Source organism: Daucus carota, chromosome 7 (genome assembly GCF_001625215.2).
Source record: "Daucus carota subsp. sativus chromosome 7, DH1 v3.0, whole genome shotgun sequence".
Classification (NCBI taxonomy): Eukaryota; Viridiplantae; Streptophyta; class Magnoliopsida; order Apiales; family Apiaceae; genus Daucus; species Daucus carota.
The window spans coordinates 11,957,287-11,974,177 of NC_030387.2; the positions used below are offsets into that span (position 1 = coordinate 11,957,287).

The 16,891-nt window shown below is 33.3% G+C and overlaps 1 protein-coding gene across 1 annotated transcript; it reads left to right on the forward strand.

Moving 5' to 3' along the window:
• Window positions 1-254: 254 nt before the first annotated feature.
• On the forward strand, window positions 255-16,346 carry LOC108193788 (protein ECERIFERUM 26-like). The gene is made up of 3 exons (XM_064081694.1): window positions 255-816; window positions 14,772-14,782; window positions 15,250-16,346. The coding sequence occupies exons 1-3, from the start codon at window positions 355-357 to the stop codon at window positions 16,109-16,111; spliced, it is 1,335 nt and encodes a 444-aa protein (XP_063937764.1). The 5' UTR covers window positions 255-354; the 3' UTR covers window positions 16,112-16,346.
• The last annotated feature ends 545 nt before the right edge of the window (window positions 16,347-16,891 follow it).

Genomic DNA, 16,891 nt, shown 5'->3' on the forward strand with positions numbered 1-16,891 from the left:
ACCGCATAGATACGTGACTTATTTTTAAAATTTTATTTTTGCAAATAAAAATTAAAATATGAAATTTTCATTTATAAAAGAAAAAATAAAAAAATAAATTTCGGAAGTAGACGGTCAATGCATCTAAAGTTACGTGCTCAAAGTCAACGGGGACATCTAATTTGGGATGGAGGTAGTAATTCACTGCTACTATAGATACACACACCTACTTTTGTGGAAGTAGCTCAAATATTGTTCGAAATTAAAAAATTTCGTATTCGACATTAAATTCTCTCATCTACCTCTTTTATATCTTCTGTATATAAACACTCTTTCCTTGGTTCTTTTCTCGCATTTTTTTCTTGAATATTAACCATGACAATAGAATCATCATCTTCGAGTTCTACCCTGGAGCCACTAATCTACAACGTGAAACTCTCATCTGTCGGGCCGGGTGAAATGACTCGGCCGGATACGATTCATGAGCCAACGAGCATTGATTTAGCCATGAAGCTTCATTACCTCAAGGGTGTGTATTATTTCAAGAGCCATGAAGCTTTTGCGAGCATAACTATTGTTCAAATCAAAGAAGCCATGTTCAGGTGGTTGTGCCAGTTTTATGTCATCTGCGGCCGCTTTCGAAGATTCTCGGAGGATTCCGGCAGGCCATACCTCAAGTGCAATGACTGCGGTGCTAGGCTCATGGAAGCAGAGTGTGCAAAAACCATAGAGGAATGGCTGGAGCTTCTTAGTGATGATGACTCCCTTGAAAAGAAGCTCATTTTTGGACAACCCATTGGTCCCCAGATCGAGTACTCTCCAAATGTTTACTTACAGGTACGACGAGGCATATCCTGGATTTTTTTTATCCCTCAAACAAATTTTAAAAAAAATATCTTTATATATCAGAATTTATAAAATTATTTTTAATTTCTAAAATTTCTTATAAAATGAGAAAATATATAAAGAATTAAAAACAAAAATTTATAAAAAAATATAAAGAATTTCTAGACTTTCTTATATAGCAATAAAAATGTTACTCCATCCATCTAATTTTATGTGATCTTATTTGATTTTCACGGAGACTAAGACAAAAGTAATAAAAAAAATTTAGTTAGAAAATGATTAAAGTGACGGGACTTATCCAAATTTAAAAATCAATTTGAAATAGTGGAGAAAAGTTATGAATGTACTAATGTTTATTTAATCAAAAAAGGTATGAAATAGAGAAGGAGTGGGGGTGTAATAATAAAAAACAATGTCCAAAAATTGTAAATATTGATTCATTTTTCAGACGTTTCAAAAACAACGAGGATATATAAAATAGAACGAACCGAGTAAAAGAATAAGGATAGCACATCGACTCGTACTCCGGCACATCTGAGTCTCTGATTTTTATATAAACTAGCCTTTAACCCGTGCGAAACACGGGCGAGTATAGAATTCATAATTTATTAATTATAATTTAAATTTTAGCATCATCTTATTAGGATTTTAGAATTGATGAATTGTATTTTAACTTGATTATATTTACCAACTGATTATATTTTTTGGATGACTACAAATTATACCAATGTCGGTTTATTATAATATAGTATATAAATTATATTTAAAAGAATAATGGTGGAGTTTTTATCTTGTACTAAGTGTTTGTAATTTAAGCGGTATAAAACTCTTTAATATTGTAAGAGGAAGAGAAGTTTACATGTGACGGACTTGTAGTTACAAAAGAGATGAACAAACCAAAATTTTGTACGACTACAAATTATACCTATGTTGGCTTATTATATTATAGTATAGATTTGTAAATTTGTATCATAGCATTAGATCTTATAATTTTCTAATTAATTTTATTATGAGTGGGAATCGAAGAGGAGAAGATAAAATATGTAGATTTATCACAAAACAATTTATATCAATAAGATACATTTGAAAAATAATCGTAAAATAATTTTTTGAAGGAGACTTGCTGGTGTTGCTGCTGAGAGCCTGTTTGCCTAGGTTTAAAACCCGTGCTTTCAGTCATAGCTGGTTTTAAACTAAAAAATGTCTATTTGTGTAATAAACTAGAAGTCGGCTTAAAATCAGAAATAAGCCAAAATTTGATTTAAAACCCGAAATTAGTTTGAGGTATTTTTTTCACTAACTAATTTTTTATAAAAATTACTCCTAAATCATAAATTACTCATAAATCACATTTATTTTTATTATTATATTTTTAATGACTCATAAATTATTAATAAATCAAAATTACCCAAACAAACATTTTAACCTCTCCGCTTATCAAATAAACCACATTAAACCATAAGTCACACTAAATCACAAGTCATAAATAGGGGTGAGTATTCGGAAATTTGGTTACCGAACCGGAATTATTTTGGATATCCAAATTTCCAAAAATGTGAAATTTCATTTCCAAATACCGAACCGAATTAATTTCGGATGGAAACCAAACCATTAATCTTAATCCGGATCGGATTCCAAACTTTCCAAAAACCAAACAACAAAAAGTATCATATAACACAACCTTAATTATGCATATAACACAAACTACATGTAATAACCCGGATTTTTAAAAATATTTTTGTTAACATTATAAATGATTTTCTTAAAAAGAAAGGAATAAGATTTAATATTTTATTCCAGTTTAATGAGTTTTCAAGGTTTTATATTTAAACCCCGGGTTATTGTGTTATTGATAAATAATTGTATTTTCAAAACTGATTTTCGTATATTGTTTTGAAAATTCTGTATGAATATTATGTGAATATATGTGTGTTATGTGATTAAGTGGTATTGGTGAATTTGTTTGTTAATTAGTTATGATTAATTATTAATATTATATGATTAATATATGAATTTTTGTGAATTTTGTGTTATCTAGTTTATTGAGCTGAATGCTCGTATATGTTCGTATTCGCGAGATTTCAATTTCTATATGCTCAGGAGAAAATATAGTTTATTTGGTTATTTTCATATCGATTTAGGGAATGTTAGATGATTTTATAATCGATTTACGGATTTAATTGTGTATATTTATATTTATTTATTAATTATTTGACTTCCGTAAAACCGTCCACTCGTAACGAGGTAGCAAATTTTCTTCCCGGAAGTTTCAACAAAACTGACCTTTAGCCTAATTTGAATATTTCGGACACTTTTCGTGTTTTGACTTTTTCGATCCGGAGTACGGTTTTTCCCGGAGTCGGTCCGGCGGAGTTTTGCGGGTATTTGAATTGTTGATAATTATCCAGTTTGTCTCGATAAGCGTGAAACTAGATATTTTGATTATTATATTAATTCTTATCTTGTAATAATTGCAAATGGGACCCGCATACTAATGATTGATTTAAAACACCCCGTTTTGATGATTATCTCGAAAACCGGTACCGATTGGACCCCGCTTTATTAATATAAAGCTATTAAATACGTATTTTCATGTCATAAACGATCCAAAGGGGTACCAATTATTTGTAAATATAAAGAGACTTTTCTATAGCTGATTTTCAACCGTAAATCATTTCACCAGTTTCTCTGCACGAATACCGAGAGAAACCGAGCGGTGTTCTTCGCGTTCTTCATAATCAAACGAAGATTTGAAGGTGTTATTGGAGTCAGAATCAAGCGTGCGAATAGTCAAATCGAAGATATCGAAGAGTAGAACCCAAATCAGTCATCCAAAAACAACATGAGATTCACAGGTAGGGAGTAATTGAAGTTTTAAAATTCGAATTTATATGATTTTAATTATGAATTTTTGTAAAGGATCTTGTATGACTGTATTGATGATTCTATGTTGTAGATTATCTTCTCCTGATCGTTTTGGTATATCATATGTCAATTTTTGAGTTCAATAACACCTCGAAAAGTCAGTTTAATCTTTGAAATTGAGTGTTCTTGGTGTTCTTGAACAAAGTCACCGGAAAATTCTTGTTTTAGTCGGAATTTTGATTCGTTGAACCTGGGTAGAAGCTGAGCATACCATTTGATAGATAATAGCGTGTAGAATCGTTACGTGGTGTCTGATTGTGCAAAGGGGCAGTAGATTCAATGCCGGAATCTGGGGAAGTCGACGGCGACGTCAACTTTCGAAGCTTTTTCCGGCCAAATGATTGATCCCTTGCTTAATCAGTTTGCACAAGTGAACTCCTGGGGTTTTGGTTGATGAATCTGCACGTTTTGGTGAAGGGTGGAGCCCTGTAGCCGTTTCACGGCGAAAATCCGGCGAGTTTGGGCGGTGCGGCGGCAAAATTGCCGTTTGTACCCCCGAACTTTTGGAGATGGTAACTTTGAGCCACCCTGGTTTTTGTTCTTTCAAAACAAACCCTGATAGTTTCAGTTTTTACAAATTAGACCCTGTGACAAAGTTTTAAAATCTTACAGAATAAACCTTTTCATTTTAAAAATGTTTTTAATTATTTTGATTTTCAAAAATAGTTTTTAATTATTTCTTTATTCAAAAATAAATCTAAATTAGTTTATTAATTAATTTTAATTAGTAATTAATTATTTTAATTGGTCAATTAATTTAAATATTAATTGATTAATTAATTTAATTAATTATTAATTGATTTTAATTGATTAATTATTTGGATTTAATTATCCTTTTTGATTTAAAAATTCCGAAAAATAGATTCGAGCTTTAAAATATTTTTCCAAATTATTTTTAAGGCTCGATAATTGTTTATGAATGATTTCAAGTCCAATTTCAGGTATTTGCGACTTGATTATTTGTTCGAAAGTGATTCTTTTATCGATTTTAATTTCGAAAAATGTTTAAAAATTCCAGAAAATTCCCGAAAAATCATTTTTAACCCAAGAGTTGATTTGATATCAATTGGGGTGGGAAACCTTATGTGTAATGTGTTGTCTGCTATCTGTTTGATGTGTTATGTGCCGACAGAGGAGTTAGAAAACAGTTTTGATCATAACTTTTGATCCGTAAGTCGGAATCAAGTGAAACGAAAGAGAGAAAGAAGCTTATAAAGTCTAGTTTGATATAACATAATAATATGATGGAGTCGAGAATGTGAGTAATTGTTGTTAAAGGTGCCGAATGTGATTATATGTTATTGGATTGTTATTAATTGATGATTACGTGATATAGCTGTTTATTCTTGATATTATATACATGATAAATGATTTGAATGACATAGTGTCATGACTTGACTGATATTGGATAAGATATATGGATTATGGTGACTGGAGTTGATTGATTGGTTGTTGATTGAAATAGGTTGACCGGAGGATAGTCTAATAAATAGACGAGACGCTGTCAAATTATAGATAGGATTCATATGATAATTGATTGGTGATATGTTATGTGGAATATGATTGACTATATGTAAGAGTCAAAGCATGCTTATGTGTTACGTGGTATGTGATAGGTTTAAAGGGGTATATAAGTGGGTATCGATATACGTGATATGTATATGCGATATATTGCTTAGTGACTATAGCATTATCTTATTCTCGTAAAGGATTTGGACGAGACGTGTACGCTCGAAGACGTCAGAAAGTCGGAATGGTATTGCAAAGCGAATAAGGGATGATTGAGTAAGCGAAGCGAAGTGGCGAATAGAGTATAGCTAGAGATGGTCTAGAGATTACGAGATGCATAGATTGTGAAAGTTGAAAGATGAGGTTGAGCTATGAAACTGGAGTCAGATTTAAGGCAAGTATCCTACAACCTGCTTTTGGATATATTGCATATTTTGATCCATTCTTTTCTATATGTGTTGCAAGTATCCTAAACCCTTTCTCTTGGATATATTGCAAATAATCTGATCCATTCCTTTGGTATATGTTTCAAGTATTCATACCTTTCTTTTCAATGTTCGAAAATGCGAGTATTCTGACCCATTCTTTCTAATCTTCAAGTTTCTAAAGAATTTCCGTTTTACAAATTAATTTGAAGTTCAGATTGTCATTGAAGCATGTGTTGCTCAGTGATAGTTAGAGCTTTGAATGAATTGGGATCTTCTTGATTATTCAACCCGCCATTGTCATGCTGGTTTAGCAGGCTAAATTCAGTTGCTTAGCCGATAATGGAGGATACTGAATAGTTAAGGATTTCCTGAACTGTGATTTATGAAATGACGGATCATAATTTATGAATAGATTATTATCAAAGTTTGATTTGAAATTATTCTGTTGTTGATGATATTTATGATGATGTTCTGTTGATTTACATTGGCTTCTTGAATTGAATTAGAGAATTGGATTATTGTTTTTATATAAACCTGTGGACCAGATTCGTGGTCATGTTAGGCCAATGAGTGCCTTGGATCCAGTGATAGAGCATGGCGGGGCCTGCTCGGGGTTAGGTATGTCTGATCAGCATCCTAACCTTGGTTTTAATTAAAATGTGATAGTCCAATTCAATAATTCTTTTGGAAAGATTGAATTCCTCAGTGTTCAATTGCTACAAGGTATTGTGATATTCTTATACAATACCTAAACTCGTGAACTCAGGTTGAATCCTTTTATATCTTGAACTCGTGAACTTCTGTTATATCATTTCAGAATTATCATTGTTATTATTACTTGCTGAGCATTGTTGCTCACCCTTGCTATTCCTTTCTAACCATTTCAGAAAGGCTTAAAGATGAGATGATTACTTGAGATTGTGAATAAGGCTAATGCTAGGCGAGGAGACAGAGTTGAGGATCCAGTGGTTGAGGAGTGTTCAGGAAAGTTGATGAGGTTGGTGCAAGCTAGAGCTGTGCTATAGGGTTTCAAGTGTAAGTCATAGCTGGAATAGTTGACAGTGATTCCTCTTATCGAAGATGATCTGATTTGGTAAGAAATGCTGTGTAATATTAGTGGTGGATTCTAATTTCAATACTGTAACCTGGATGCGATCCTGTTGTTTTAGGGGGTTGAAATGTGCTCTTTCAAATATTTTATGATGGCTTTCAAGTTTTGAATTTCAAGTTTTAAAATTCTTTTGGATTTTCATTATCTTTATAAAAAAAAAAAAAAAAAAAAAAAATTTCAGGATTTCAAAAGTGTTGAAAAATGGGTTTTATGTGGTGACGTCAGAATCCAGGCCCCCGGATTCCTGGACTGTCACAGTTGGTATCAGAGCAACAGGTTATAAGTATTTGAAATTAGAATATAGATCATAGTTATAGGTTTTCTAGAGAAGAATGTTGGGTGACCTCGGATAGAGGTATTGTGAGACTATTTAGAAATAGTCTAGGGATGTGATAGAGAAATAGAATCTAGTTAGATGATTAAGTTGAGTGCATAAGTTTGGAGAGGTTATGATTCCTAAGTTTAGACATTTAGATAGTAAGATGACTCATTGAGATGATGAATTGTGTGAAAGGTCAAGATTAGACCTAGATAGAAGAGTTTGATAGTGAATGATTGAGTTGAGAATGGTGAAAATGCAGAGTTCAGAGTATTCTGACTATGCTGCATAGTTGAAAATGGTCTATTGTATTGATTTGAGAATGATAAAGATGCATGGTTCATAGTATGTTGACCATGTTAGGTATTTGGAAAAAGGTATATTGTTTTTGTGAGATATGAAGAGTAAGTGTAGAGTATGAGTTGTATTGGATTAGAAGGAGAGATTGGTAGATAGAGGTTGATAGGTGAGAAGTGAATGATAGAGAGTACGTGGAATTGAGTCCAGTTATTAGAGATGATGTCTACGAGTAAGTTAGAACGTTAGTCCTCGACGACAACGCTTCGAGCTAATCGGGATTTCAAATGGCATCAAGGTGGGCCCATAACCCACAGGTTGATGATCCAGACAATCGAAGATACGTTACGTGTTTGTGCTATGGATTTCAAGGGCAACTGGGATAAAGTAGAAGAATGTGAACTACTTGGGCCAGACTTATTACAAACTATAACGTCTACGATGACATCTTATGAGGCTATTACGAGTCAAATCGATTGATCATCAAAAACGTTGAAAAGAAGACATATATCGTACAATGATTTATTGAAGTAGAGTCGGAATCTGAGAAGACCTTGGCAATACCTCTCTTCAACTAAAGATTCTTTTGATTGTTTTCTCATCAGTGAGATATTATCATGATATCTTTTCTACAAAAGTTTTGATAAATGAGATCTTTAATTTCTCAAATTCTAAGATGACATTGATATTGATTCTTGGTATGAGTTGGAAAGCAAAGATGTGTGATAAAGGCATGTTTATGAAGAGACAGTGGAATTCCTTGATATTATTTGATATTCTTTGATATCCCTTAATATTCGTTGATATTCTTTGACACTCTTTGATATTCTTTGATATCTTTTCGATATTCCTTAATATATTTCTCGATAATCCTTAACATTCCTTGATGCTCATTGAGATTTCTTGGATTCTTTCCATCTGATTGGGATGAACAACCCTATGTATAGGGGACACAAGGTATACCTGTCTGTGTGATAGGAGTTGGATGGGACGCCATCACTTGTGTGTGTTGTGATTACAAGAAGGTTAACAACCTTTAGTAGTGTCTAATATGGGCACGCAACATTAAGTTCATTTGATCGTATTGATCTCCCAGTCACTCTTGTATTCCAATGTGACCTATTTTGAAAACATCTTGTTCTATTCGAAAATTCCCAAAGATCGATTCTTGGGAAATGAATTTTGCAATCGCGAAAGTTTGATTTTCCTTTTCCATTAAAGTTAAAGGTATGCCAAGATCAATCAAAGGTGGATGACGATATGATATTATGAAGTGTGTACGTTTTAGTTTCTTCGGGGGATTCCGAGGACGGAATCCTTATAAGGGGGGTAGAATGTAATATCCCATATTATTAAATTCAGATTTGATTATTATAAATCTATTTGTCTAGATATTATTGTTGTTTCTAGTTGAATAATGATGTGATTATGTGAATAGTTTTATATGATTATACTTGTTCTGTGGATTAATATGGATTATACTAATTATGCGTTCTCCTTCTTTCTCTGATTCCGAGGACGGAATCCCTATAAGGAGGGTAGATTGTAATAACCCGGATTTTTAAAAATATTTTTGTTAACATTATAAATGATTTTCTTAAAAAGAAAGGAATAAGATTTAATATTTTATTCCAGTTTAATGAGTTTTCAAGGTTTTATATTTAAACCCCGGGTTATTGTGTTATTGATAAATAATTGTATTTTCAAAACTGATTTTCGTATATTGTTTTGAAAATTCTGTATGAATATTATGTGAATATATGTGTGTTATGTGATTAAGTGGTATTGGTGAATTTGTTTGTTAATTAGTTATGATTAATTATTAATATTATATGATTAATATATGAATTTTTGTGAATTTTGTGTTATCTAGTTTATTGAGCTGAATGCTCGTATATGTTCGTATTCGCGAGATTTCAATTTCTATATGCTCAGGAGAAAATATAGTTTATTTGGTTATTTTCATATCGATTTAGGGAATGTTAGATGATTTTATAATCGATTTACGGATTTAATTGTGTATATTTATATTTATTTATTAATTATTTGACTTCCGTAAAACCGTCCACTCGTAACGAGGTAGCAAATTTTCTTCCCGGAAGTTTCAACAAAACTGACCTTTAGCCTAATTTGAATATTTCGGACACTTTTCGTGTTTTGACTTTTTCGATCCGGAGTACGGTTTTTCCCGGAGTCGGTCCGGCGGAGTTTTGCGGGTATTTGAATTGTTGATAATTATCCAGTTTGTCTCGATAAGCGTGAAACTAGATATTTTGATTATTATATTAATTCTTATCTTGTAATAATTGCAAATGGGACCCGCATACTAATGATTGATTTAAAACACCCCGTTTTGATGATTATCTCGAAAACCGGTACCGATTGGACCCCGCTTTATTAATATAAAGCTATTAAATACGTATTTTCATGTCATAAACGATCCAAAGGGGTACCAATTATTTGTAAATATAAATAGACTTTTCTATAGCTGATTTTCAACCGTAAATCATTTCACCAGTTTCTCTGCACGAATACCGAGAGAAACCGAGCGGTGTTCTTCGCGTTCTTCATAATCAAACGAAGATTTGAAGGTGTTATTGGAGTCAGAATCAAGCGTGCGAATAGTCAAATCGAAGATATCGAAGAGTAGAACCCAAATCAGTCATCAAAAACAACATGAGATTCACAGGTAGGGAGTAATTGAAGTTTTAAAATTCGAATTTATATGATTTTAATTATGAATTTTTGTAAAGGATCTTGTATGACTGTATTGATGATTCTATGTTGTAGATTATCTTCTCCTGATCGTTTTGGTATATCATATGTCAATTTTTGAGTTCAATAACACCTCGAAAAGTCAGTTTAATCTTTGAAATTGAGTGTTCTTGGTGTTCTTGAACAAAGTCACCGGAAAATTCTTGTTTTAGTCGGAATTTTGATTCGTTGAACCTGGGTAGAAGCTGAGCATACCATTTGATAGATAATAGCGTGTAGAATCGTTACGTGGTGTCTGATTGTGCAAAGGGGCAGTAGATTCAATGCCGGAATCTGGGGAAGTCGACGGCGACGTCAACTTTCGAAGCTTTTTCCGGCCAAATGATTGATCCCTTGCTTAATCAGTTTGCACAAGTGAACTCCTGGGGTTTTGGTTGATGAATCTGCACGTTTTGGTGAAGGGTGGAGCCCTGTAGCCGTTTCACGGCGAAAATCCGGCGAGTTTGGGCGGTGCGGCGGCAAAATTGCCGTTTGTACCCCCGAACTTTTGGAGATGGTAACTTTGAGCCACCCTGGTTTTTGTTCTTTCAAAACAAACCCTGATAGTTTCAGTTTTTACAAATTAGACCCTGTGACAAAGTTTTAAAATCTTACAGAATAAACCTTTTCATTTTAAAAATGTTTTTAATTATTTTGATTTTCAAAAATAGTTTTTAATTATTTCTTTATTCAAAAATAAATCTAAATTAGTTTATTAATTAATTTTAATTAGTAATTAATTATTTTAATTGGTCAATTAATTTAAATATTAATTGATTAATTAATTTAATTAATTATTAATTGATTTTAATTGATTAATTATTTGGATTTAATTATCCTTTTTGATTTAAAAATTCCGAAAAATAGATTCGAGCTTTAAAATATTTTTCCAAATTATTTTTAAGGCTCGATAATTGTTTATGAATGATTTCAAGTCCAATTTCAGGTATTTGCGACTTGATTATTTGTTCGAAAATGATTCTTTTATCGATTTTAATTTCGAAAAATGTTTAAAAATTCCAGAAAATTCCCGAAAAATCATTTTTAACCCAAGAGTTGATTTGATATCAATTGGGGTGGGAAACCTTATGTGTAATGTGTTGTCTGCTATCTGTTTGATGTGTTATGTGCCGACAGAGGAGTTAGAAAACAGTTTTGATCATAACTTTTGATCCGTAAGTCGGAATCAAGTGAAACGAAAGAGAGAAAGAAGCTTATAAAGTCTAGTTTGATATAACATAATAATATGATGGAGTCGAGAATGTGAGTAATTGTTGTTAAAGGTGCCGAATGTGATTATATGTTATTGGATTGTTATTAATTGATGATTACGTGATATAGCTGTTTATTCTTGATATTATATACATGATAAATGATTTGAATGACATAGTGTCATGACTTGACTGATATTGGATAAGATATATGGATTATGGTGACTGGAGTTGATTGATTGGTTGTTGATTGAAATAGGTTGACCGGAGGATAGTCTAATAAATAGACGAGACGCTGTCAAATTATAGATAGGATTCATATGATAATTGATTGGTGATATGTTATGTGGAATATGATTGACTATATGTAAGAGTCAAAGCATGCTTATGTGTTACGTGGTATGTGATAGGTTTAAAGGGGTATATAAGTGGGTATCGATATACGTGATATGTATATGCGATATATTGCTTAGTGACTATAGCATTATCTTATTCTCGTAAAGGATTTGGACGAGACGTGTACGCTCGAAGACGTCAGAAAGTCGGAATGGTATTGCAAAGCGAATAAGGGATGATTGAGTAAGCGAAGCGAAGTGGCGAATAGAGTATAGCTAGAGATGGTCTAGAGATTACGAGATGCATAGATTGTGAAAGTTGAAAGATGAGGTTGAGCTATGAAACTGGAGTCAGATTTAAGGCAAGTATCCTACAACCTGCTTTTGGATATATTGCATATTTTGATCCATTCTTTTCTATATGTGTTGCAAGTATCCTAAACCCTTTCTCTTGGATATATTGCAAATAATCTGATCCATTCCTTTGGTATATGTTTCAAGTATTCATACCTTTCTTTTCAATGTTCGAAAATGCGAGTATTCTGACCCATTCTTTCTAATCTTCAAGTTTCTAAAGAATTTCCGTTTTACAAATTAATTTGAAGTTCAGATTGTCATTGAAGCATGTGTTGCTCAGTGATAGTTAGAGCTTTGAATGAATTGGGATCTTCTTGATTATTCAACCCGCCATTGTCATGCTGGTTTAGCAGGCTAAATTCAGTTGCTTAGCCGATAATGGAGGATACTGAATAGTTAAGGATTTCCTGAACTGTGATTTATGAAATGACGGATCATAATTTATGAATAGATTATTATCAAAGTTTGATTTGAAATTATTCTGTTGTTGATGATATTTATGATGATGTTCTGTTGATTTACATTGGCTTCTTGAATTGAATTAGAGAATTGGATTATTGTTTTTATATAAACCTGTGGACCAGATTCGTGGTCATGTTAGGCCAATGAGTGCCTTGGATCCAGTGATAGAGCATGGCGGGGCCTGCTCGGGGTTAGGTATGTCTGATCAGCATCCTAACCTTGGTTTTAATTAAAATGTGATAGTCCAATTCAATAATTCTTTTGGAAAGATTGAATTCCTCAGTGTTCAATTGCTACAAGGTATTGTGATATTCTTATACAATACCTAAACTCGTGAACTCAGGTTGAATCCTTTTATATCTTGAACTCGTGAACTTCTGTTATATCATTTCAGAATTATCATTGTTATTATTACTTGCTGAGCATTGTTGCTCACCCTTGCTATTCCTTTCTAACCATTTCAGAAAGGCTTAAAGATGAGATGATTACTTGAGATTGTGAATAAGGCTAATGCTAGGCGAGGAGACAGAGTTTAGGATCCAGTGGTTGAGGAGTGTTCAGGAAAGTTGATGAGGTTGGTGCAAGCTAGAGCTGTGCTATAGGGTTTCAAGTGTAAGTCATAGCTGGAATAGTTGACAGTGATTCCTCTTATCGAAGATGATCTGATTTGGTAAGAAATGCTGTGTAATATTAGTGGTGGATTCTAATTTCAATACTGTAACCTGGATGCGATCCTGTTGTTTTAGGGGGTTGAAATGTGCTCTTTCAAATATTTTATGATGGCTTTCAAGTTTTGAATTTCAAGTTTTAAAATTCTTTTGGATTTTCATTATCTTTATAAAAAAAAAAAATAATAAAAAATTTCAGGATTTCAAAAGTGTTGAAAAATGGGTTTTATGTGGTGACGTCAGAATCCAGGCCCCCGGATTCCTGGACTGTCACACTACATGTGTATAACAAAATTAAAAAGAAAATGAAATTCTTAAACTGAAATTATAATATTCATTCTAGACCATATTAACTAGTCAAACTACAGGAACATAAGGCACCATTTATTTAAATAAAAAAAAGTGCAAATCATAATTTATCTTAGAGAAATAAATTGATAAATCATAGCTTATTAGAGACAACCAAATGATAAACATACACATAGATAATGTTTGGAATTTGATATTGTTTATCGTGTTTCAAAAAAACCTAAAAGATAAGTTACAACATAACTATATAAATTAGTAGATGAGAATAGTATAAAAGATATTTTTTTACAAAATTTTGGATTTTTTGATTAATTCGGATAAATCCAAAAGTCCGTTTTAAAAAACCGAAATTCCGAAATTATCTAAAAACATTCCATATACCGAATTATATTTTATCGGTTCGATATCCGAATCAAAATATTTCGGATATATCCATTCGGTATATGGATACACGAACCGAATGCTCACCTAAAACAGCCCGGGTCAAATCCCGAGCCTTTTCCGAAAATCAGGTCAAGTCCCTAAATCCGAATCCGAAAATAAGCCCAAATATACTGGCCCAATTGCAACAACTTGGGTAATCCACAAGCCCACCACAGGCCCCCAAAAGATCATGATTTGTTGGTGCAATTGGTAGTAGTACTTATGCTTATAAACTAAACAAATATCCACACCCTTCTCGATGTGGGACTGGGGTGTTACAAACTCCCCCACTTAAATTCCTGACGTCCTCGTCAGGCCGAAACGGATAGCTCATAGGCCCAGATCAAACCTCTCTAGCCATTGTGGGATAATACCGGCTGGTTTCGAACCTCTCTAGCCATTGTGGGATAATACCGGCTGGTTTCGTGTCCCCGCCTCCGGATCTCTGTCCATTGCGGGATAATACCACCAGCCTTCGTGTCCCCACCTCTGGCAACTTGACGAATCAAGCTTTCGAGAACCTCGCTCTGATACCATATAAAACAGCCCGGGTCAAATCCCGAGCCTTTTCCGAAAATCAGGTCAAGTCTCGAAATCCGAATCCGAAAATAAGCCCAAATATACTGGCTCAATTGCAACAACTTGGATAATCCACAATCCCACCACAGGCCCCCAAAAGATCATGATTTGTTGGTGCAATTGGTAGTAGTACTTATACTTATAAACTGAACAAATATCCACACCCTTCTCGACGTGGGACTGGGGTGTTACATCACCCCTATAAACAGCTCTCTAGTAAAACTATGACCGCTGAGTAATGAGTCGGCTATTGATGCAGATAACGAAGTTTAAGAGGGGTGTATTGGATTGGGATTTTAAAGCATTTTTTTGCATTCATGAAATCCGAGGGTATTCGATTGGGATTGTTCGAAATCCATTAAAATCTTGAGGTATTCAATTGGGATTTTAAACTATGCTACAAAATCTAGTGGTATTCAATTGGGATTTTAAATTATGCTTTAAAATCCGATGGTATTCAATTGGGATTGTTTAAAATCCATTAAAATCTGATGGTATTCAAATGCTGATAGATTTTTTTTCATTTCATAAAATGATGGATTTTGTGGCATTCTTCAGTGTATTTTAAGTTTTTTGAAATCCCACCAAATTCAATGGGATTTCGAAGCATTGTACCTAAATCCTATCAACTCTGCGACATTTCATCAAGAATCCGCAAAAAATCAAAATCACATACAATCCATTAAAATCCATAGACTAAAAACAATGCATTAAAATCCCAATCGAATACACCCCCGTAAGTGTGGAGGAATATCATTGGGCTTAAGTTGGGCCCATGTTCTAGGCGATGTCCATTTGGCTTCGTTCTTTATCAATACGTGGGGCAAGATCATGGCCGGTCATAAACCAGGTTCACCTCCCGTTTTAGCCCAGTACACAAAAGAGGAAACGCCACCTGGTCAAAAACGGACACTTAATGAACCACTTTCCATTAAATGGGTCGACCCGGTTGGGGACCAATGGGTGCCTTCTCTTACCACAAAGATGGAATCATTCTCCTTTCACATTTCTGCCACACAATTGGGCCGCTTGCAATCCAAGGTGTCCGGCTCGAAGAAATCCGACCCGGTTCCACCGTTCGAGTCACTTTGCGCAATAATTTGGCAATGTGTGGCGAAGTTTAAAACCGGGACGGAGTCCAACGTGGTGACTATAGTAAAACATGATTCATGCAAAAAAAACAAGAAATTCGATAACGAAAATCAAGTGATTAGCATAGTTAAAACGAAATGCTCAGTCGTGGAAAGTGATATTGAAGAACTAGCGACGCTTGTTATGAAAGGAGATATCCACGAACACGAAAAATTAAAAAATTGGGTGGAAAGTGAGAAGGGGGCATTAGATGTTATAGTGTATGGTGTAAATTTGACATTTGTGAGTTTTGAACAAGCCGCATTTTATGAACTGGAGTTGAAGGGACAAAACCCGGTCCATGCAAGCTATTGGGTTGATGGCATTGGCGACGGAGGGGCTGTTTTCGTGCTTCCGACATCTAAAGACGACGGAAAAGGTCGATTTGTGACGATAACGTTGCCGGAGAAGGAGCTGATCAAAGTGAAACATGAGCTTAAAGAGAATGTTTTACAAGCATCTGAGTGAAATATATAAGTGATCGAGTGTGATTTATTCAAGCCTTTGGTATCATGATCACGAATGGAATAATTGAAATGTGCGTCAAGTTTGTTAACACGTCAAACGCACATTAGTAAATGTCAGTGTGGAATGTGTGCTTGTACAATAAATTTGAAAACATTTTATGTGGTTGGGTGTACAATACTAGTGCTATATGACCTCATAATTGGTTTCCCAAAAGTTAAGATACATTTCTCTTTTACGTGGACTCTCTTATTCATCTGTTTTATGAACTTACATGTTGGTGGAGTTTAATTTAATTTAATTATTTTTATTTTGTTATTTGAAGTTAACATATAATAAAATATTATTTTATGTACCTCTTCATTTAATTTTTAATAATTATTTAATTATTTAACTAGAGAACTATGCCCGCGTTGCGTGTGCTAAGACCTTGTTTATTATCCAAAAATAAGATTATTTTTTGGAGTTCAGAATATTATACGATAAAAAAATGAAAAAAGTGAAATTTAATATAATATGGCAAATGAATTATATTGATAATATGATTTTCATGAGATCGTATAATTTTCGAAAATATTCGTTATATAACGAAGATAACATGTTTTAAAAGTTTTAATCAGAGACTACAATAGCCAATAAATGACATAAAAATCCTACGGACAAATAATATATAAGCAATGTTTTATTGTTATATTAACCATACAAAATATTCTTTAAAAATATATCATTTTAACAACATAAAGGGAAATAACCAAACAAATATACTAAATCAAACATATCTAA